Below are 24,869 nucleotides of genomic sequence, written 5' to 3'. Positions count from 1 at the left end.
TTGTGATGTCCTTAGGTTAGTTAGGTTTAACTAGTTCTAAGTTCTAGGGGACTAATGACCTCAGCAGTTGAGTCCCATAGTGCTCAGAGCCATTTGAACTTTGGGTAGCTCAGTTGGTAGAGCACTTGCCCGCGCAAGGCAAAGGTACCGAGTTCGAGTCTCGGTCCGGCACACACTTTTAATCTGCCAGAAAGTTTCATTTGTTTCGTTGTTAGGTACAGATGTCGAAGGTCAGTTAGTTTCGCTATATTCTTACGAGTGCATTCAACTTGCCAATGGTTCTGTACTCTACACTTCCCTGCAAGTCAGTTTGCAATTACGTGTAATTTGCGGCGTCGTGTAGTTGCGCTCCCTTTCCGCCGGTCGGCGCCAGCAGTATGGAAGTAGCGCGGTAATGCGGCGCCTGCCGTCACGGGAGACGGCGGAGGCAGGCAGTCAGCGGAAGGCGGCCGGGCGCTGATTTGCTGACGGGGGGAGCAGCGAGGCGAGGCGAGGAGAGGCGACCCGACAGCGGCAGCCGCCGCGTCTTTGGTGGCCAATTAGAGAGCGCGGCCGCACGGCGCGCAATTAATAAACGGCCCGCGGCTGTATTTCTCGGCTGGGCTCGTCAGGCCGCCTAATGAGTGTAACCTGTCCGCCGTATCGTCCCGTCCAGTCGCTGCCGGCTACCGGCCCGACAGACCTCCGCCGCCCGCTGCATCGCAAGGTGGTGCCTCAGCCGCCTGCCTATCTCAACTTGTCGGCTCGCGCGCATTCCTCGCTACGTAGGTCGCGGATGCAGCCAGCTATGACTGGGACTCCTATAACCTGAGCCGTGTTTTCCCCAAAATATAGGACAGTTGTATATACTGAAGAGCCAGAGAAACTGGTACTCCTGCCTAATATCACGTAGGATGTAGACCCCTCCCCCCTCCCGAGCAAACTGAAATGCCGCAACACGACGTGGCATGAACTCGACTACTGTCTGAAGAAGTGCTGGATGGAATTGACACCATGAATCCTGCAGGGCTGTCCATAAATTCGGAAGAGTACGAGGGGGTGGAGATCTCTCACGTTGCATCGCAGATCAATAATGTTCGTGTCTAGGGAGTCTGGTGGCCATCGCAAGTGTTTACACTCATAAGAGTGCTCCTGGAGCCGCTCTGTAGCAGTTCTGGACGTGTGGGGTATCGCACTGTCGTGTTGGAATTGCCCAAGCTCGTCAGAATGCACAATGGACATGAATGCATGCATGTGATCAGACAGGATGCTTACGTACGTGTCACCTGTCAGAGTCGTATCCAGACGTATCAGGGGTCCCATATCACACCACCTGCACACGCCCCACACCATTACAGAGCCTCCACCAGCTAACATGCAGGATCCATGGATTCGTGAGGTGTCTCCATACTCGTACACGTCCATCCGCTCGATACAATTTGAAATGAGACTCCAGGCAACATGTTTCCAGTCATCAACAAATCCAATGTCAGTGTTGAAGGGCCCAGGCGTGGCGGCGTGGCGTAAACCTTCGTATCGTGCAGTCATCAAGGGTACACGAGTGGGCCTTCGGCTCCGAAAGCACATATTGATGATCTTTCGTTGAATTGTTTGCACGCTGACACTTGTTGATGGCCCAGCACTGAAATCTGCAGCAAATTTGCGGGAGGGTTGCACTTCTGTCACTTTGAACGATTACCTTCAGTCGGTCCCTTTCTTGCAGGATGTTTTTCCGGCCGCAGCGATGTCGGAAATTTGATATTTTACCGGATTCCTGACATTTACGATACACTCGTGAAATGATCGTACGGGAAAATCCCCACTTCATCGCTACATCGGAGGTGCTGTGTCCCATCGCTCGTGCGGCGACTGTAACATCACGTTCAGACTCACTTAAATCTTGATAACCTGCCATTGTAGCAGCAGTAACCGATCTAACAACTACGCCAGACACTTGTTGTCTTATATGGGCCTTCCGACCGCAGCGTCTTATTCTGCCTGTTTACATACCTCTCTACTTGAATACGGATGCCTATACCAGCTTCTTTGGCGCTTCAGTGTATGTTTACATACGAGTCACATTGTGAGGGAACCTGGACAAGTAACATAACCTTCAAAGAATAATGTTTTTACTACAACAAGCCTGTCATGAAGTACACAGAATGAATACTTGTTAAATGATAGACGAAGCTATTAATAAAAATTCGTTTCACTGTATCAAGAAACTATACTTCACCCCCCTCTGTACAATATAATTTCGAATTTCTTTAAGTACCTACCTATGACTAAAAAATAAACACTTTTACAAGGGTCTATATACAGGCAAAAACTAATAAATAGACACAGGTTGTTAACGCATAGCACCCATATTTGAAGACGTTTGTAGCGATTTCTTAACCCATTACATTTAGTATTTACAAATTACCGCGTAATATTTAATTTCAATTTTCTGTTATATGAGACGAGCATTATAAATACCTCTAATTACTGTTCGGCACACTTCACACATGCAATATAAAATATTTTATAAGAAATATTGCAAAGACTTGCGTAAAAATGTTAACCACCCATAAGGTAAACGTTGCCGAATCCTCAGAGTTGGAGAAAACATGGTGGACGATTCAGCCTGTTATATAGGAGCTCTAGCTATGACGATGACGTCACGTGCTGATAGAACCTGGGATGTGAGACAAAGTACTCGGAAGATCAGTTGAAAGTATTACCATTTCGAATATTTTTTATTGTTTGTTTGTTGGGGCTTTGGTGAACAAAACAGCTGAGTTCTTAAGCACCCAAATCACGAATTAAAATAGACTGTCTTCTAGGGAAAGCACTTAGTGGTTCTAGAAGTTAGCAGACTATTAGGACCTAAAAGATATTGATTGGTAGGTAAAAGTATAACGAATAATAGGCAGGCAAAGGTGAGTAAAACTAAAATGAATAATGGTAAAAACCAACAATCAAACAAATCTTTTTTCAAGGTTGGTTGGTTTCTGGGATTAAAGAGACCAGACTGCTACGCTCATCGGTCCCCCCTTTTTTTTGTCTGCTTCGCCGGCTGGGGTGGCCGAGCGGTTCTAGGCGCTACAGTCTGGAACCGCGCGACCGCTACGGTCGCAGGTTCGAATCCTGCCTCGGGCATGGATGTGTGTGATGTCCTTAGGTTAGTTAGGTTTAAGTAGTTCTAAGTTCTAGGGGACTGATGACCTTAGACGTTAAGTCCCATAGTGCTCAGAGCCATTTGAACCATTTAAGTCTGCTTCACCATGTTGCTACAGCGACTAAAGAGTAGAACGCATTCTACAGCATGTATGTTGTGTATTTGCTAAAACCTCAGATAACTCGGACGAGAAGTTAAAAAACTGACACGGGTTAACTCTTTGAGCAATACTAGTTCCTGCCTCAAATCACCATTTTATTATTTTTTAAAAGTATCACTGCTTGTGCGTGAAACCACTTATGCTATTGCAAGGTAGAGACGTCTAGTGGTACATTAAAATACTTCTACGAATGTAGTGCACTGTATTAGTCGATCACAACATTATTGCACCTGGAAGTGAGAGCAGTTCAATCGGCTTATCGTAAGTTTTTATTGCGGTATTGCACGAGCACACGCTGGACCACTTGATGGTATATGTACAGCTATCTTGAAATCATTCACAATGTGATGGGTTTTCCTTAGTCACCATTGTACTTGTTTACTGTAACGTCACTGCGTGTTTCCGAGAAAGGCCACGGGAGGCGAAGAGCAATAATATCGTGATCGGGTAGTGGCAGTCACATATAGCATTCAGAACAACAGTCAGCACGGAGGTTATGCTACGTGATTGTAGGAAATTGTGACATGTAGTTTTTTAATGGTGATCATTGACAGTGAAAGAAAGTGAATCTAAAGTAATTGTAACATCAATCTAGTTTGTACTACTGCCTTTATGAGTGGTTTCGAAATGAAACCACTGGAGAATTATGTAATTTTGATGCAGATTTATTAAATTTTAGGCCCATTTTTGCCTTTTATTTAGGACTATAATTTGTTTTACTCATTATGAAGTCACAGAAGTTTCGACATATGGGACTGTGTTTAGGAAAAGTGCTGTCAGATGTATCACATGAAATGACAGGTAGACGAAAACTATATAACTTAGTGGTTTCAAAGTGAAACCATCTTCTTAAAACAACAAATTGTTTTTTTTTCAATTTCTGCTTGTACTTGTTGCTTACTATGATAAAAATTTTAATTTTGTGAAAACTTTAAAATTATATATTTTTTCGTATTATTGACACTCAAAGGGTTAAAACACAGCGTCAGTGTTCCATTACAGAGAGAGGAAACTGGTGCAGGGTCTCCACTTAACAGGCGGTGATAGCTGGAAACACAGTGTCTTATACGTAGTGTAGTTAAGATTATTTCGTCGCGACCAGACAGACGATAAGAAGCTGTCCAAGCCATAGGGAGGGTTTAGTCTCCATGAGCTTTGTCCCATACAGAGACGACGAGTGTTTGTACCAGAGTGATGGGATGTTCCTACATGTAACAACGACGTGCTAAAAGTTCAACAGTTTGCAGCCCTGGCAGCAGCAGCCCGATATGCCGACATGTCCAGGAAACCAAACGAACGACACGCTGATGACAGGAACAGTGATCAAGTGAAGGCACATCGTTAAATGAACTGTGATATCTCAGTGCACAGTTAAAACGTACGCACAAACGTCTCATAGAAGCGATTAACCTGCACGAACTGTACCTAAGAGTGAACACATACCAGTAGTGCAGACAACAACCTGCACAGTACGACAACGGCTTCATTGTTGTTGTTGTTTTGGTCTTCAGACTGGTTTGAGCAGCTCTCTACGCTAGTCTATCCTGTGCAAATCTCTTCTCTACAACAACCCACGTCCATTTGAAGCTGCTTATTGCAGTCAAGCCTTAGTCTTCCTCTGCAGTTTTAACCTGCCTCCATCCCTCCACATACACACACACACACACACACACACACACACACACACACACACACACACACACACACACATGTAAATTTCTTTTCTCCACGATTCGAGTCATCAAATCTTCCTTAGCTATCTGTTATACCCATGTGGTATTCAATACTGTCCAGCAGTACAACACATCAAAAGCTTCCATTCTCTACATGTCTCACACGTTTGTCATCCATGTTTCACTTCTCTACAAGGCTACATACACTCCAAACAAATACCTTCAGAAATTATTTGGTAATATCGTGCTACTGCGTAACCCTGCAGTATTTTGGGGTGTCATCATTCTGGGGACGGGAGGTTGCTGGGCTCAGAAAGCAGTGTTGTGCTTGGCAGTTCCGTAAATATGTTATGCGGAAACATGATAAGCTGTTCCAGGTACGTGTCATGGTGGATGTACAGTTCCTTGAGATAATTAGCATCCATTTCATGCCAGACGGTCAGAGGAAACTTTGTTGAAGAGATCTAATAACTATACACGTGATTTCCCGTAATTCCATATGTGTCCATTTGAACTGTTAAAATAACCATTATTCGTAAAAAAAGACTTCATCTGTGAATAGCACGTTCACCTGAAAGACGCTACAGTTGGCATTTTGAAGAACAAAACAGAGCATAAATTCCATACCAGATTAGAAATCGAGTAGTTCTAATGAGTGAACCGCCTCATGGAGGAAACTAATAGGTTACTCAATATCTTACTATTTAAAATAGGCTTCTCCTGGTCCATGTGAGATTACTGTAGCCATTACGAGTGTGTGGCGGGGGAGGGGTGGTGAACCGTGAGAAACGGAGCAATAAACTGTAAAAGTAACTAATAATAGGACAGATCCCGTTAAGTGCATCCACTGGCAGAATTTATGGAATATGTCAGCGTCCAGACATGTAAAAAGTCTTCCAAAATAGAAGGTTTATCGTCCAAATGGGTCTGAGCACTATGGGACTTAACTTCTGAGGTCATAAGTCCCCTAGAACTTAGAACTACTTGAACCTAACTAACCTAAGGAGATCACACACATCCATGCCCGAGGCAGGATTCGATCCTGCGACCGTAGCGGTCGCGCGGTTCCAGATTGTAGTGCCTAGAACCGCTCGGCCACCTCGGCCGGCTTTATTGTCCAGATTGCAGACCTGATTACTAGTTCCAGCAACGTTATATTGCCATCTTCAGATGCCTTGAGATGTGTCGGACATGCCTCAGGTGAAACATCACTTATTCGAAGTATGAAGTTTCTCAGAACTGCGGTGGCATCCATGGACACATAGACACGCTTGACTGTGTATCGACTTGCATTTTACGATTCAGATTATTTATACGATGGTTCTGCATGTTTACTTATTATAGTTGAATATACTGTATTCTTAGTGTAATAAACGTATGTAATGAAAGTATTTTGTTTTTACTGCTCCAGCCTCACCAGCTGCCTCATAACAGGGACAAATAACCTCGCATACTGGGAGACGTGCAGCAGTGTGAAGGAAACCAGCAGTAATGGCACACGCTGACGATCTGTAGCACTGCCTCTAGCCTTAATAATGTTCTCAGTTTAGCGAAGAAGAGAATCCATGACTTTCTTCAGACATGCCATACCAAAGGAAGTGACTCACTGACGAGAAGATCCCGCAGAGCTGTCAAATTGTGGGGATGTTGATAACCTCGTTTCATTCAATGTTCCAAGTAGTCCTAGGCATTTTATAGGATTGAGATTGGGAGTTTAACACGCCAGTGGAGGAACGACAGGGCGCCAGGGTGTTATCCCAGTCATCATGAAAAACTTAAAGTTTGGCATTCTGACCCTAGACGGACCAATCGAGCCCGACCGACCGCCGTGTCATCCTCTGCAAATGGCAACACTGGACGCATGAAGAGGCATGTCGTCAGCACACAGCTCTCCCGGTCGTTGTCGGGTTTCTTGACCTTGAAATCGCTAATAAACGTTCGACTGGTCCCGCAGCACTACCAGCCCCAAATGTTACTGGGAATCGAAACTGGGTCGTCCAAATGGCAGTGCGCCATGTTGACCACTCAGCTACGGAGGTGGACACTCGTCATGAAGATGTATATAAAATGGCAGCATCTGGTTACTGAGAACGTCGAAATACACTTCCTGAGTAATGGTCGCAACCTGAATGATCTGGCTGGAGTGGCCGTGCGGTTATAGGCGCTGCAGTCTAGAGCCGAGCGACCGCTACGGTCGCGGGTTCGAATCCTGCCTCGGGCATGGATGTGTGTGATGTTCTTAGGTTAGTTAGGTTTAATTAGTTCTAAATTCTAGGCGACTGATGACCTCAGAAGTTAGGCTGGCCGCGGTGGCCGTGCGGTTCTAGGCGCTGCAGTCCGGAACCGCGGGACTGCTACGGTCGCAGGTTCGAATCCTGCTTCGGGCATGGATGTGTGTGATGTCCTTAGGTTAGTTAGGTTTAAGTAGTTCTAAGTTCTAGGGGACTGGTGACCTAAGTGTTCAGTCCCATAGTGCTCAGAGCCATTTGAACCATTTGAACCCCAGAAGTTAAGTCGCATAGTGCTCAGAGCCATTTGAACCAACCTGAATGATCTGGCTCAAGTCACGGTACGAAAAACACGGTAAAAAATCCGAGAACTATATCTGGCCTGAACTGAATCCACCAAACCCTTCGTCTCATTGGGCTGTCAGTACAGTTGACGCCTCGCATCGGTTGAAAAGAGGCAAAATCGCGACTCGTTGGACCACACTACACGTCTCCAATCAGCTGATTACCTGTTTCTGAGTTCTTTGGTCCATTGAAGGCGTGCAGCTTTATGTGCTGCTGTCAGGAGTGGCCTTTAGCGACGTACTCGACTCCAGACGTGTTTTTCACGTAGTCTCTTCACAATGTTTGTTCGGAAACTCGTTGATATTGACCTTCATTCACTGATAGCAACAATTTCCGTCGGATTTGAAATCGATTATCACTGACAAGGCATGTCCAGTCATCGTCGGCTAGGGTCTTTTTACGGCCACTGCCCTTACGCAGTGTTACATGGCTGCGAATGGTAGACCATTCCTTTCAGACAAGTCCGCGTTGGTACACCAGGAAACTGGGCAACTCCGCTCACGATGTGGTCGTGGGCACGATCAAACAAAATAGCTCATTTGTGTCAGTTCGTCTGTTAACCACATCGACCTGTCTTGCTGCGTTGGCTGACGCATATATCTAAGGGGCGATACAAAAGTTTTCGTTCTAAGGCCGTTCAGTCCAGAATCGGTATACCAGTCAGGAAAAATCGCCGTGAGCAGTGAAGAAATAATCCCACCGACGTAAAAGGTTGAAGATGCTCGTTTAAAAAAACACATGCTTGCTGCACATCATCCTTGACCTTTCAGAGCCTTTTTTTAAGTGCTCGAAGGCGTGATAATCACATCGGCGAGAGATCAGGACTATAGGGCGGGAACTAGGCTGTCTCCCTCTTGATTTGACGTAAGAGATGAGGCAGGTCTCCCACATCGACCGGCGTCTTGTCCCGAATCGCGACCGGCACGGAACTTGGTGCACCATTCCACAGAGGTAGTTTTCTCGAGATACGCTGCCCCAACGCGCTCTTCATTCTCTGATGGTTGCCTACCGGTGCCTGTCCTTTGGACGTCACAGAAAGAATAACGGCACGTTGGACGCATCTGTTAATAACGTCGCCACAGTTCACGTTTCCGCATTTACCGCACGCACGTCAGAAAGCCATGAATGCCACACTAATCCCTTGCCTACATGTCGGTGCTTATACACTCCTGGAAATGGAAAAAAGAACACATTGACACCGGTGTGTCAGACCCACCATACTTGCTCCGGACACTGCGAGAGGGCTGTACAAGCAATGATCACACGCACGGCACAGCGGACACACCAGGAACCGCGGTGTTGGCCGTCGAATGGCGCTAGCTGCGCAGCATTTGTGCACCGCCGCCGTCAGTGTCAGCCAGTTTGCCGTGGCATACGGAGCTCCATCGCAGTCTTTAACACTGGTAGCATGCCGCGACAGCGTGGACGTGAACCGTATGTGCAGTTGACGGACTTTGAGCGAGGGCGTATAGTGGGCATGCGGGAGGCCGGGTGGACGTACCGCCGAATTGCTCAACACGTGGGGCGTGAGGTCTCCACAGTACATCGATGTTGTCGCCAGTGGTCGGCGGAAGGTGCACGTGCCCGTCGACCAGGGACCGGACCGCAGCGACGCACGGATGCACGCCAAGACCGTAGGATCCTACGCAGTGCCGTAGGGGACCGCACCGCCACTTCCCAGCAAATTAGGGACACTGTTGCTCCTGGGGTATCGGCGAGGACCATTCGCAACCGTCTCCATGAAGCTGGGCTACGGTCCCGCACACCGTTAGGCCGTCTTCCGCTCACGCCCCAACATCGTGCAGCCCGCCTCCAGTGGTGTCGCGACAGGCGTGAATGGAGGAACGAATGGAGACGTGTCGTCTTCAGCGATGAGAGTCGCTTCTGCCTTGGTGCCAATGATGTTCGTATGCGTGTTTGGCGCCGTGCAGGTGAGCGCCACAATCAGGACTGCATACGACCGAGGCACACAGGGCCAACACCCGGCATCATGGTGTGGGGAGCGATCTCCTACACTGGCTGTACACCACTGGTGATCGTCGAGGGGACACTGAATAGTGCACGGTACATCCAAACCGTCATCGAACCCATCGTTCTACCATTCCTAGACCGGCAAGGGGACTTGCTGTTCCAACAGGACAATGCACGTCCGCATGTATCCCGTGCCACCCAACGTGCTCTAGAAGGTGTAAGTCAACTACCCTGGCCAGCAAGATCTCCGGATCTGTCCCCCATTGAGCATGTTTGGGACTGGATGAAGCGTCGTCTCACGCGGTCTGCACGTCCAGCACGAACGCTGGTCCAACTGAGGCGCCAGGTGGAAATGGCATGGCAAGCCGTTCCACAGGACTACATCCAGCATCTCTACGATCGTCTCCATGGGAGAATAGCAGCCTACATTGCTGCGAAAGGTGGATATACACTGTACTAGTGCCGACATTGTGCATGCTCTGTTGCCTGTGTCTATGTGCCTGTGGTGTCAGTGTGATCATGTGATGTATCTGACCCTAGGAATGTGTCAATAAAGTTTCCCCTTCCTGGGACAATGAATTCACGGTGTTCTTATTTCAATTTCCAGGAGTGTATAACTGCATCGGAGTCGTGCTATGTTGCATATACTCTGCAGCAACGCCCTCAAACGGGAACTTTCTGGTAGCCCCTTATATCATTTTATCACTGCACTCCCATGACGTACGTCAGCAGTGGAGAGTCACATGACTGTCTGGTGCCACTCCTACACCATCTACAGCATACCAATCCAACGAGTGTTGCAATTTTAGAGGTAGCTAATATGCTGTCTGGTGGTTGTACCAGTAGCATAGACAGTAATCCATAGACACTAGCTCCCTGTTTTTATTGGTCCCTTACAAAAGATAAAAAATGTTTACATTACTGAGAGTGTAGGCTATTCGTCGTGTAGTATTTACGTGAGAAGACTCGTTTCTTAAGCGTCGAGTCCCGTATTCTTCACAATCCCAATCTTCCAAAATAGAAGATGATGTCATAAGAGATGCTCGGTAAACAACCGAGGAAAAAGTCAGTATTTCGCTTTGGGTAACATATACGGATTGACTTTTCGATGTATAAATCAGACAACGTACACATAACGCTGAAAGAAATCGAAGTGTTATATACCAGTTCCTAAGCAAACCAATATCTCTGGAGCTGTCACTTTTTTCTGTAGCTCACAAATGGCACGTCGGAAAAATATAAAATTAATTCGACGTAAACATACCACATTACAAATATTCCATGAGCTGCTTCCTTTAAACTTAACACCTTACTCGCAAAATGCATGAAAGGTACAGTATCAACAATAAATCAAGCTCATGAAGGTCGTAACTTGGGAAATATCGTATCTCCTATTCTATGCAGGTATCAGCGACGTATTGTCTACAGGGAGTAGAAAAACTCCCACGCGGACCTACACTATGTGATCGAAAGTATCCGAAAACCTATTAAAGGATATTAATATGGGGTGTGTCCACCCTTTGCCTTGATAACCTCTCGAACTCAGATAGGGACACTTTCAGTAAGATGTCGGAATGTCTGAAAAGGAATGGCAACGCATTCTTGCTCAAGAACCGAAACCAGAGAAGGTACTGATGTTGGAAGCTGGGTCCTGCAGCGAAATTGATGTTCTAACTCATCCCAAAGGCATTCAGGTGCGGTCGCATTCTGGTCAGGACTCTTGGATGGCTAATCCTTCTCAGAATTTTTTTCCACAAACCACTGTCTTACATATCTTTTTTTCACAAAACCACTGCCTCACAGCTTTATGACTGGGTGCATTTTCATGCTGATAAGAACAATCTTAGTATCCGTAGTCCATGCATAAATTTGTTCACATCCTTCCATACTTAGCGTTTTCTTAAGCACAATAGGGGAAAACCATCCATCTGATTGCCACGGGGTGTGTGTAATCCAAAATACTGTAACAACTCTGAGTACAAATTCTTTGTGAAGCCATAGTATCACAAAATCTTTCTAACATTTTTTGTAAACAGCAAGAGTAAGTGATGACTTGCGTGTGAGTGATATTCTGTATTATGGAAGAGGCACAAAACCTGTAAGTAAACAATCAAAAACACTATTTCTAACATCAACATTTAAAGACCTTCAAAAATTCATTGTGTCCGATTTTACGACTGCAGTTTAATTTATAAAAGACACAAGCGAGGTAGAAAATCACGCTTGCAAACAACACGAAACATATTCATGTAAGCAAATGCACTTGAAAACGAGAATCAGTTCTCGAAACGCGTTGTGCTAAGCAGCAAAAAATAAGTAAATGTAGCAGCTTTCATTATTTAAATCACAAATAACTGCTCTTCTTTTTAGGCTGCAATCTTTCGTCGCCATTTTCACTGAACGTAAGGTCTTGTGGATTGTTAGGCCACGCCATGTTCATCTTCAAAATTGTTCACTGGTCAACGTTCTGACGGCTCTGCTGGGGTCTTCTTCTGAAATCTCCAGTTGGCTGAACACCTTCGAAAATCAGTGATGCGTTCACTTGTAAAATGATATTTTCCCACGCTTATTCAGAAGAGATGGAGTTATTGTGTAAAATTCTTAAGACTACAATTCATGGGCCATTTTTACAGGCTATATGGCAATAACAGGTAGTGACAGAGAGGGGGAATGACTAGGGTGCGCGAGGAATACAGGTAACTTCAAGAAAGCCACCTCAGCAGCATGACAAGAAATTATGATAAATTTTAGTTAATAATTGATCCACATACCCGAATAACCTTCCACTTTCCGTTAAAGAAATATAAATTTTGCTTTCTGGTTACCGGTTCTGTTCATAGGATATGCACAATATCTTATGTTGGTAGCTCCTTGTATGTCACAGCCCACCCATTTTCTAGCAGGCACAGGATGTACTGAATGGTTGTCAGCTGCTGTGGCATGTGTGGAACTGGATGTGACATGGATTATTTTGTGTGTGGCAACAAGTGGTTCCTTATCTGTCGCTGCCATATGTTGGTCGGAATGAAATCAGCCTAAACTACAGTGTACTTACGAGGCTGCTGCAGGTGAAGGTACAGTGAGGGCAGCGAAAGGGCTTGGCCCCAGTGTGAACTCGCATATGTCTGCGCAGGTGGGAAGACACCCTCGAGCTGAACGAACAGTGCTGGCAGCGGTGTGCGCGCTCGTTCAGGTGCATCTTCACATGCCTGAAACGCAACACACCAGCGTGCTGAAAGATTAGAATTAGCAGCAGTGCGCGATCTCATTCAGACGCATCTTCACATGCCTGAAACGCAACACAACAGCATGCTGAAAGATTAGAATTGGCAGCGGTGCGTGATCTCATTCAGACGCATCTTCACATGCCTGAAACACAACACAACAGCATGCTGAAAGAGTAGAATTGGCAGCGGTGCGTGATCTCATTCAGACGCATCTTCACATGCCTGAAACGCAACACACCAGCGTGCTGAAAGATTAGAATTGGCAGCGGCGCGTGATCTCATTCAGACGCATCTTCACATGCCTGAAACGCAACACAACAGCATGCTGAAAGAGTAGAATTGGCAGCGGTGCGTGATCTCATTCAGACGCATCTTCACATGCCTGAAACACAACACAACAGCATGCTGAAAGAGTAGAATTGGCAGCGGTGCGTGATCTCATTCAGACGCATCTTCACATGCCTGAAACGCAACACACCAGCGTGCTGAAAGATTAGAATTGGCAGCGGCGCGTGATCTCATTCAGACGCATCTTCACATGCCTGAAACGCAACACAACAGCATGCTGAAAGAGTAGAATTGGCAGCGGTGCGTGATCTCATTCAGACGCATCTTCACATGCCTGAAACGCAACACAACAGCGTGCTGAAAGAGTAGAATTGGCAGCGGTGCGTGATCTCATTCAGACGCATCTTCACATGCCTGAAACGCAACACAACAGCATGCTGAAAGAGTAGAATTGGCAGCGGTGCGTGATCTCATTCAGACGCATCTTAACATGCCTCAAACACAACACAACAGCATGCTGAAAGAGTAGAATTGGCAGCGGTGCGTGATCTCATTCAGACGCATCTTCACATGCCTGAAACACAACACACCAGCGTGCTGAAAGATTAGAATTAGCAGCAGTGCGCGATCTCATTCAGACGCATCTTCACATGCCTGAAACGCAACACAACAGCATGCTGAAAGAGTAGAATTGGCAGCGGTGCGTGATCTCATTCAGACGCATCTTCACATGCCTGAAACACAACACAACAGCATGCTGAAAGAGTAGAATTGGCAGCGGTGCGTGATCTCATTCAGACGCATCTTCACATGCCTGAAACGCAACACACCAGCGTGCTGAAAGATTAGAATTAGCAGCAGTGCGCGATCTCATTCAGACGCATCTTCACATGCCTGAAAGGCAACACAACAGCATGCTGAAAGAGTAGAATTGGCAGCGGTGCGTGATCTCATTCAGACGCATCTTCACATGCCTGAAACACAACACAACAGCATGCTGAAAGAGTAGAATTGGCAGCGGTGCGTGATCTCATTCAGACGCATCTTCACATGCCTGAAACGCAACACACCAGCGTGCTGAAAGATTAGAATTGGCAGCGGCGCGTGATCTCATTCAGACGCATCTTCACATGCCTGAAACGCAACGCAACAGCATGCTGAAAGAGTAGAAATGGCAGCGGTGCGCGATGTCATTCAGACGCATCTTCACATGCCTGAAACGCAACACAACAGCATGCTGAAAGAGTAGAATTGGCAGCGGTGCGTGATCTCATTCAGACGCATCTTCACATGCCTGAAACGCAACACAACAGCATGCTGAAAGAGTAGATTTGGCAGCGGTGCGTGATCTCATTCAGACGCATCTTCACATGCCTGAAACGCAACACACCAGCGTGCTGAAAGATTAGAATTGGCAGCGGCGCGTGATCTCATTCAGACACATCTTCACATGCCTGAAACGCAACACAACAGCATGCTGTAAGAGTAGAATTGGCAGCGGTGCGCGATGTCATTCAGACGTGTCTTCACTTGCCTGAAACGCAACAAAACAGCATGCTGAAAGAGTGGAATTGGCACCGGTGCACGGTCTCATTTAGATGCATCTTCACATGCCTGAAACGTAAAACACCAGCATGCTGAAAGAGTAGAATTGGCAGGGGTGCGCGATGTCATTCAGACGTGTCTTCACTTGCCTGAAACGCAACACAACAGCATGCTGAAAGAGTGAAATTGGCACCGGTGCGCAGTCTCATTTAGATGCATCTTCACATGCCTGAAACGTAAAACACCAGCATGCTGAAAGAGTAGAATTGGCACCGGTGCGCGGTCTCATTCAGATGCATCTTCACATGCCTGAAACGCAATATATCAGCGTGTTGAAAGAGTAGAATTGGCAGCGGCGCGCGATCTCATTCAGACGCATCTTCGCATGCCTGAAACACAACACACCTGTGTGCTGAAATGCAGGGCTGGTAGAAGTGCACATACTTGTTCAGGTACATCCCTTAGTGCCTGGGACACGATACACACTCACTCACTGCAGATCAGTCAGAATAAGAAATAGAGTAACTGGCTATGTGATTGTAGTCAGAGGGAGATGGCGTGTCTGTAGACAGTAGCTTCTGAATGGGGCAGAAAAGTACACCAGCTTACAAAAGCTTTGAAATTTCCATTATATATGGGTATAAGTTTGGGGTGACAAGAAACGTACGTGACGACTTCTGTGAATCAGAAGGCGGTATCTTTTAATACATTGCAGTTACCTTTCATTTAAACAGAATCAGTAACACATAAGATAAAGTATGACTTAACAGTTTGATTGATAAATGTGGATGTTAGCTAAGTTAACAGTTATGTAAACAAATACTGAAAACATTAAATAGTGGTGGAAGGAACCTAAGTCCATGGTCGGTCTGTCGTCAGTTGGACTCAGAAAGATAAAAAAAGACAGAAGACTAATTAAGAAAAAGACAAAGAAAGAGAAAAAAGAATAAATGACGGCAAGTCCATTGTTTTGTTCGAATCCGCCATATCTGAAGGAGGTATACTATTTCGCACCAGTCCTACTGTTGAAAGACTATGACGTTGTTGTTTATTGTTTGTGAAGGACAAAAAATCAGCATGAAACTTTTCTCTAAAAAAATTGTGTCGGCTGTTTAATGAAATGGAAATGCGTTAGCTTATAAGACCCACGTAAACATAAAGAAAGCTGGATGGCTCAGTGTCAGTCGTGAAGAAGAGACGCTCGAACAGGTGGATGTATTCTGCTACCTGTGAAACAGAATAGCTAAGGAAGGAAGGTGCAGGTTAAATATGGTAGCAAATACTGTAAAAGGCAAAGGTATTTTATATGAAAAATAAGTAGAAAAATAAGTATTTTCTAATTTCAAAAAACGCAAGTCCTGATACCAAAAATATTCACGAAAAGCTATATTTGGAGCACAGCTAGCTCTCTATGAGTGGACTCTGGGAGAAATAGAAATGAAACCATTAGAAACCTTTTGGAACGTGGAGCTACAATAAGAGGTTGAAAATCAGATAAGTTTATCAAGTAATGAATGAAGATGTCTCGATTTAGTTTCATACTTACGTGGGCCATATTTAATGACCTTTTCCGAGCTCCTGTGTGAAAGAAGAAACATTAGAGAAAGTTACTAATACAATGATAAAATAGAAGCCAACATTTTTTCTCAAATAACGTAACTTCAGATTTTCATTGAGTTGCTCTCTTGTAAACTCTCAATTCCGACGACAGCTCAGCTGAACTGACACAGATATGATGTGCAGCGGCGACTTCCAGCGCAATTCTTAAGCGAGCCCGCTTTGCGAGTATTTCTCTGCACACTGTTTCCACTAAATATTTATCGTCGACTACGATGAAGTTTTCGCTAGCAATAAATGCCAAATGGAATAAAAAGCGCCGCCGTTTCCGCAGTTATCTCACTGGTAGTCATAATAACCGCGAGGACTTATTTCCTAATTCCGAGACAAAACTAAATTTCTCCGCCCACCAGCGGAGCGAATTCAGCGTAATTTTTTTATACAGCCGCGTCAGTAAACATTCGCAGCACTGGGCGTTTGTGTCGATTTTCAATAACATTAGGACAGCGAGGCGAAGAATTCGTGTCTGGACGCCATTCCATAAAGGAAAAGGGCCTCCAATGAATTCTTATTTATCGGCTCCGCTACAGTTTACAGCAATGGGGCCGTAAATATGCGACCCAACTTAATGATAGCGACGGCTGTCGAAGACGAAAACACTGAATCGATACGCGGGCCTTTCGCTTCGCCTTCGTGGAAGTTCCTTGCCACCAAGTGCGATCCTGTCAATCATTTGTCTTCAAATCTAAGAAAAAACTCATGCAGGACACAGCTGATAAATTATCTCGGAAAACACAAAGCAACTGAGTCATCATTGAGTACTGATGAGTGGCCACGTGAAGTAATTCAAAGAGATAAAGAGTCAAACTGCAAGCAGCTTGGGCTGAGCGGTTCTAGGCGCTTCAGTCTGCAACCGCGCGACTGCTACGGTCGCAGGTTCGAATCACGCCTCGGGCATGGGTGTGTGTGATGCCCTTAGGTTAATTAGGTTTAAGTAGTTCTAAGTTCTAGGGGACTGATGACCTCAGATGTTAAGTCCCATAGTGCTCAGAGTTATTTGAACCATTTGCAAGCAGCTTGTGGCTCGATCCCACAAACAGATGCACTCTTGAAAAGCTGCTGCAAAAAAAAAAAAAAAAAAAAAAAGGCATCGATGTCGATGTCAGTGATGGCTGTGCGTGACATGCAGTGAAAATTTTACTGTCGAGTCACCGTGCACTAGAGAGTGGCTTGTGGAGTACACTCATATAGTACAAGGCTATTCAGCTCCTCCTACCAATGTCGTTTTATGCAATATGTAATGTTATATGTGGCCTTTAGAACCACGCGCGAGATTTTCATATTTTCTCGCTCGATAAGGAGGACCTTTCTGTAGGAAATCCAAATTAGTTAAATTTTGTTCTGAGACACGTTTTCGCTGGAGGCCACGGTTTTCGAGTTTTTCAAGAAATACGTGTAAAAATGACGTTCAAATATACCTCCATTCCTCATCAGTCAGAATTTCTAATATGTTGTTCGTGACGCTTGCTCCTATAACTCACAAAATTTACGACCACACGAACTACTCCCGATATTCGATCTTTTTTGGTCTCTATTGTTTGGATTTTTATGCCAGCTGCTTGGTCAGATATTTCGTAAACATTATAATTTAAACGTGCCCGTGAAGGTTTTTAAATAAAAGTCACGCTAAAACTACGTTCATAATTTGATTCAAACTTAACACTTACAAGCATAGTACTTGTGTAGTCAGAAAGCCTGACAAGTACAAAGATGTAATTGTTTGTTTTATGCTGTTAAAATTAACAAAATAATTAGGTTAAATTTACATAAACGACACATTTACAATTAGTAAATAGTCTACTAAGCCGGTGGCATAATAAGACCAGTCAACGAAGTCCAAAAAAGGTCGAATGTGGGAAATAATTCACGCAATCGCAAATTTTTCCACAGTGGTAGGAGAGAATTAAATTAACAACATAGCAAAAATTCTGTCCGGTGGGGGCTGAATGTCGGAGTGGGTGTTCGTTTGAAGATCACCTTTGTTTGTTTGTCTTGAATAATTTGAGAACTACGGTCTCTAGCGAAAACGTATCCCAGTAAAAAAATTACTACATTAAATTTCCTGTATCAAAGTTCTGTTCATTTCTGCCGATGGTCTGGTATTTATGTCGACGCATGCGCTATATGCGCTTCAGTTGGGGAGTTATTCCCAGAGGTAAATCAATGGCCCAGTTTTTAGCTCTGTGTACAGGAAGAAAGATTTTAGACTTACTAGCGACCTGTCCGGAACGTTATCGGGCTAGAAAACAAAATAAAAGTCAGACGATGACATAATGAGGCCATGTGAGTGTTTGTCCGTCTTACGTGGCTTGCCAAGGTCTCCTTTTTTGTGTATCTAAGAAGCTACTGAAGTTTGCACTGGTCCCCTGAGGCACATAGTGATTCCATGTGCCGTAGCGGGGGAGAAGGGGTCGGAAGGGGGGCGGGGGGGGGGGGGGGAGAGAACGCTAGATAACAAGTAGCCATGAAGGGAAACAGATATACTAAACCGTCAGATTGTCTTCTGAACCGAAGGCGGCTGTAAAAGGAAAACTGGATCTTCAGTACCTAAGCTACCACACAGGTGCTCAAACGGGAAATACTTCAGAACACTATCCACCACGAACCTAAGGATAATGAGAAAAGGAAACTAATGTCAAGCACGGCAGCCACTGAGATTACTTAAGATCACCCAGAAACTGCCACAGTACTTGTCACTTTCTCCACAATTTTTCTAATTATGACTAATTTCTTTCTTTTTCATTTCTATTGTTCTTTCAGTTCCCTCTCTCTAACTTTTATTATTACTAGTTCTCTTTTACTGTTATAAAAATAATTTTTATCATATTTGGTAGAGGGCAGTGTAATAGGTAAATTAGTAATGATTACATCTACATACACATTCGCGCTTATTAAATGAACTTGTAAGGATAAGATTTGCTATGTATTGATTTCTCTTTATTTCCTGTATCTAGGCCAAAAAGTACGTACCGTTTACTTAAAAAATTGTTTCCCTTTCGTGGAAGATGGCGCTCTGATCGACAAATATCAAGTGTGTCTTTTTTTGCAATTGAAAATCAGCGCATTTGACTCACATTTCACTTGCGATGTAAATTAAAGATCTGTGTTCTAACAGTTGACATTAACGTTCCAAATTAACTTCAATGTTGCAAGTTTGATTGTACAGTACAATGTGGTTAGCTGTTTCAATGTCTGCTTAGAAACTACATTTGACGTGATCAAGGAACAACGACGTTGATGCAGTAGGTCTCTGTTCCATCGGGATGCCTGGTATCAGTGAGTTCTCTTGTCTCTCACCACTGGGAAGCCTGATTTCGGTGAGTGTGCGAGAGTTTACACGATATGTGTGTATTTATAGGAGATGCGTCCGTCTTTATCGCTTCACGGACATTTCACCTTATTACAATGGTCGTGGTTTGTATTCCGCCGGTTGCTGGGTAGCGGCCAGCGAGACAGTTACGGCGGCTGGAGGAAAACACACCGAAATCAGTCACACTGACGGTGGGGTTCGAGGTAGGGCTGCTGTTTAAATATCGATATATCGGAATTCTTTCAAAACCTATCGCTATGTGTCGACGAAACATACACTGGTACATCGAAATATCGATATCGAAACGGCTGTCGATATTTTTATTTTATATTATATCTTTGTCGCAATTTTCCGTAAATAATTGTAACTGCACCTCTGAAATTATAGTAGAACACATTTTACTTTCGCCGTGAGAAGGAGTCTTACTACTTTTTGAACTTTCATCACGTCCTGTCTTTCTATTTGACTGTGTGAAGGAAGAATAGGTGGCACAAATTAAAAGTCCGGTTGCACTGAGGGGTGGTGGCGTGAATGGAATAACAAGATATCCAATGTGAAGAAATAGCACACCAGTTGCAATAAATAACCATTTTTAACGCAACTAGTGAGCTATTTCTTCACATCGGCATTCTTCAAAATCAGTTGCCGAAACTGATGAGCAAAGATCTAAATGACAAGAACGGTCTTTGCGATGGGCTGAGACATGTGAGGGTAGGTACTGACGCAATCGGCGCTCGGCGCTACCAAAACAAGCGCAACAATTAACTGCATCACGCAGTTTTGGCACTAGAACTGCTAGGTCTCTGGCTTTTACAGAAATGAAAAAAACAGGGAAGTCGACATGAAGTGTTCCGGACAAATCCAATACGTGACGAAACCGAAAAACGGACCCATCGACACCTTTCATTGAACCACTTACATGCAGTTACCATTGTTAGCGAAGTTTTCCTTTCAATTGTTCATCTAAGGGGGATAAGCAAGCTGCTAGTTTGTTGATGTACAAAATCTCTAATAATAAATCAGTACTTAACTATACATTTCTAAAACTGTCAGTGTATTTACAATGTACAGTCGATATTTTTTCCCTCGATATACTGAAATAACGATAATACCATTTCTTTAAATATCGATGTATCGGATATCAGACTTTTTAAAAATATCAACAGACCTAGTTCGAGGGCATCCACCAAAATCAAGGATTCTGTTGATTTGGGGACTGACGACAATCAACGCTGTAGGATACAGAAAACTACGTGACCGTAAGAGTGGCTTACTTACCAGAAATATCAATGTTTAGCCATATTTTTGTAGTGTAGAATCACTTTTGCAACACTCAGGTAACGTTTGAATATCAGTATTGACCGTCAGAACACAAAGGTTTACATTTGCATCATAAATGATGGGTCAGTTCTCAGAATGAGATTTTCACTTTGCAGCAAAGTATGCGCTGATATGAAACTTCCTGGCAGATTGAAACTGTGTGGCGGACAGAGACTCAAACTCAGAACCTGTGCCTTTCGTGAGCAAGTGCTCTACCAACTGAGCTACCCAAGCATGGAAGTTTCATATCAGCGCACACTCCACTGCAGACTGAAAATCTCATTCTGGAAACATACCCGAGGCTGTGGCAAAGCCATGTCTCCGCAATATCCTTTCTTTCAGGAATGCTAGTTCCGCAAGTTTCGCAGGAGAGATTCTGTGAAGTTTGGAAGGTAGGAGACGAGGTACTGGCAGAAGTAAAACTGCGAGGATGGGACGTGAGTCGTGCTTGGTAGGCTCAGTTGGTAGAGCACTTGCCCACAAAAGCAAAGGTCCCGAGTTCGAGTCTCGGTCTGGCATACAGCTTTAATCTGCAAAGAAGTTTGCGTCTGTTCTTCATTTCAGAAACATGTACACTTGATATTTGTCGGTTATAGCGCCATGTGCCGCAAATCGAAAACGATGCAAGGTAAAATACAAAACGGTTCATTTCGTACGTTAGGAAACTAAGAATCGATAAGGAAAAATTGATATTAAAATACGTGAAATGCAGCTTCTGTAAACTAATATGATATCACTTGAGCAATATAGGACTGCTTTACATAATCCTTGCTAACGTCAATCTGTTGTAGAATAATGGAACATGTTTTGTGTTCTCGTATTATGACGTTCTTAGATAATACAAATCTCCTTCATCATAACCAACATGGATTCCGCAAACAGAGATCATGTGAAACTCAGCTCGCCCTATTTGCCCAAGAAATTCACAGTGCCGTAGACACTGGCGAGCAGATTGATGCCGTATTCCTGGACTTCAGGAAGGCATTTGATACGGTTCCGCACTTACGTTTAGTGAAAAAAATACGAGCTTACGGAATATCGGACCAGGTTTGTGATTGGATTCAGGATTTCCTAGAAGAAAGAACACAACATGTCATTCTTAACGGTTCAAAATCTGCGGATGTAGAGGTAATTTCGGGAGTACCGCAGGGAAGCGTGATAGGACCTTTATTGTTTACAATACACATAAATGACTTAGTTGACAACATCGGTAGCTCCGTGAGGCTATTTGCAGATGACACGGTTGTCTACAAGAAAGTAGCAACATCAGAAGACTCGTACGTACTCCAGGAGGACCTGCAGAGGATTAATGCATGGTGCGACAGCTGGCAGCTTTCCCTAAACGTAGATAAATGTAATATAATGCGCATACATAGGGGCAGAAATCCATTCCAGTACGATTATGCCATAGGTGGTAAATCATTGGAAGCGGTAACGACCGTAAAATACTTAGGAGTTACTATCCGGAGCGATCTGAAGTGGAATGATCACATAAAACAAATAGTGGGAAAAGCAGGCGCCAGGTTGAGATTCATAGGAAGAATTCTAAGAAAATGTGACTCATCGACGAAAGAAGTAGCTTACAAAACGCTTGTTCGTCCGATTCTTGAGTAGTGCTCATCAGTATGGGACCCTTACCAGGTTGGATTAATAGAAGAGATAGACATGATCCAGCGAAAAGCAGCGCGATTCGTCATGGGGACATTTAGTCAGCGCGAGAGCGTTACGGAGATGCTGAACAAGCTCCAGTGGCGGACACTTCAAGAAAGGCGTTACGCAATACGGAGAGGTTTATTATCGAAATTACGAGAGAGCACATTCCGGGAAGAGATGGGCAACATATTACTACCGCCCACATATATCTCGCGTAATGATCACAACGAAAAGATCCGAGAAATTAGAGCAAATACGGAGACTTACAAGCAGTCGTTCTTTCCACGCACAATTCGTGAATGGAACAGGGAAGGGGGGATCAGATAGTGGTACAATAAGTACCCTCCGCCACACACCGTAAGGTGGCTCGCGGAGTATAGATGTAGGTGTAGAATTGTGACTCGTCACGATCGAGACGCTGACCCGTTGTGGGCGCAAGCATGTACGGGGTATCCCATAACACAGCCAGTATTACCTGCACCGATACGTATGTATGAATATTAACACCAGCACGAATTTAGAAAGCATCGCCCGCGCGAAACTCAGCTTGCCCTTTTCTCGCACGATATCCTGCGAACTACGGATGGCAACCAGCAGACTGTGTATTCCTATTTCTCCGGAAAACGTTTAACACGGTGCCGCACGGCAGGCTATTGACAAAGGTCCGAGCGTTTGGAGTAGGTTCCCAGACTTGTGAATGGCTCGTAGACTTCTTATTATTACAAGTAATTTCGGTTGTGTATCAACTATGGTTTCAATCTGTGTGGAATGTTATATGTAGTACATATGAATTCACACAAGAATGTTGGACTTTAGACAATACCTACAGGTGTGTCACATACGAAATGTCATTGTTAATATTGTACAGTCATTAATGTCACCAAACGTTTTTAGTGTCATATGATCATTATGCTATTACTGTTATAACTATTTCTTGTATGATCCCATATCTAAGATGTCGCATACAAAGTTTGTTTCCTCTCCCGGCCTCTAACTAGAGCTCTTTTCCCCTCTATACAGAAAACACTGCTAGCTATAATTATGAATTAATACTGCAGTCGTATATTTCTTCTGCACATGTAACAATAACAGTCTTGTTTGTTAAAAGTTGATTCTGTAAATGCAGCGTCACGTGATTCAAGTCGCACATCTTTCGATGCATAATAAAAACCACTACAAAATGATTTTAAAATGTCATGGGCATGCTGTAGTTAGAATATTTAAGGAGGGGAATAATTGTTTCATATTAAAAATTAAAGTGGGAAATCGTATTTACTATAAGCCGTTCGCTAAAACCAGCTGGTGTCCGAATACATTTACTTTGTAACGCGCCGCACGGCGAAAGCCGGTTCGACTCCTGTTGTTGACTAAGACATTTTAAAGTTTAACTAAACACTATATATCCATAAGATATATGATCACTTTACGTGTCACTATAATTACTCTATGCATTTGTTTACATAACAGTTTGTTCCATCTTTTTAATGTAAGTTCTCTGTACAAAAGATCTCATCTGAAGAAATTGTTAAAGCGACAGGACATAAGGATGCTGCACTGAACATTTGAGGTAGAGAACCTGGCGTTGGAGAAAACAGCTTAAGGAGACAATAGAAATAAAATCACATTACTGTGTACTTTTTTTTTACTTTAGTTACATTTAACAGCAAATACCGTCACTGACACAATGAACGTACCATTTGTAATGTATCTTAGAAAATGTGCTGAAACTGACGGCCGTCAACCTCAATGCAAGCGTAACATCGGCGAACAAGATTCTGACGCAACCTGACAAATATCCCTGTTTCGAATCACATCACAGGCAGAACACAATTCTGGCAATTCCTTGTTTCCTTGCAGGAAATAAATAATTTACATGTAAATAAACAGCACAGTACGTGTAAACCTGTACCCTTGTATGTTGTAAATAAGCTGGAAAACAGCAATGCTATACAAAGCGGTAGGCAATATTACTTCCACATCTCCTTAAACTGTCTTCTCTGACCCCAGGTGCCCTACTTCAGATTCTTCAATGGAGCGTTCTCTATGCCACGTTACACTTTTGCGCACTCTTACGGAAACACCCTGCATATAGCGATCAAGACAAGAGTGTGTTACTGAGCCAAAACATGGTCGCAGACATCCTAAAAGAGTTACTGTCCAACGTAACGGCCGGCCTCTGTGGCCAAACTGTTCTAGGCGCTTCAGTCTGGAACCGCGCGACTGCTATGGTCGCAAGTTCGAATCCTGCCCCGGACATGGATGTGTGTGCTGTCCTTAGGTTAGTTAGGTTTAAGTAGTTCTAAGTTCTAGGGCACTTATGACCTCAGATGTTAAGTCCCATAGTGCTCAGAGCCATTTGAACCATTTTGATCCAAAGTAACGAAAAACAATCC

The 24,869-nt window shown here is 44.2% G+C and overlaps 1 protein-coding gene across 1 annotated transcript in view; it reads right to left on the bottom strand.

Annotated features, from left to right (window-relative positions):
- The window catches only part of LOC126464665 (zinc finger protein 236), an 864,481-nt gene that overhangs the window by 187,525 nt on the left and 652,087 nt on the right, over positions 1-24,869 (bottom strand). Inside the window, exon 12 of the mRNA XM_050096252.1 lies at positions 12,572-12,725. Coding sequence (XP_049952209.1) covers positions 12,572-12,725 — 154 coding nt within the window. The remainder of the gene's footprint in view (positions 1-12,571; positions 12,726-24,869) is intronic.

This window comes from Schistocerca serialis, chromosome 1 (assembly GCF_023864345.2).
Source record: "Schistocerca serialis cubense isolate TAMUIC-IGC-003099 chromosome 1, iqSchSeri2.2, whole genome shotgun sequence".
NCBI classification, from domain to species: domain Eukaryota; kingdom Metazoa; phylum Arthropoda; class Insecta; order Orthoptera; family Acrididae; genus Schistocerca; species Schistocerca serialis.
The sequence above is the reverse complement of the archived record's forward strand: the minus strand, read 5'-3'. Positions and strand labels throughout refer to the sequence as shown.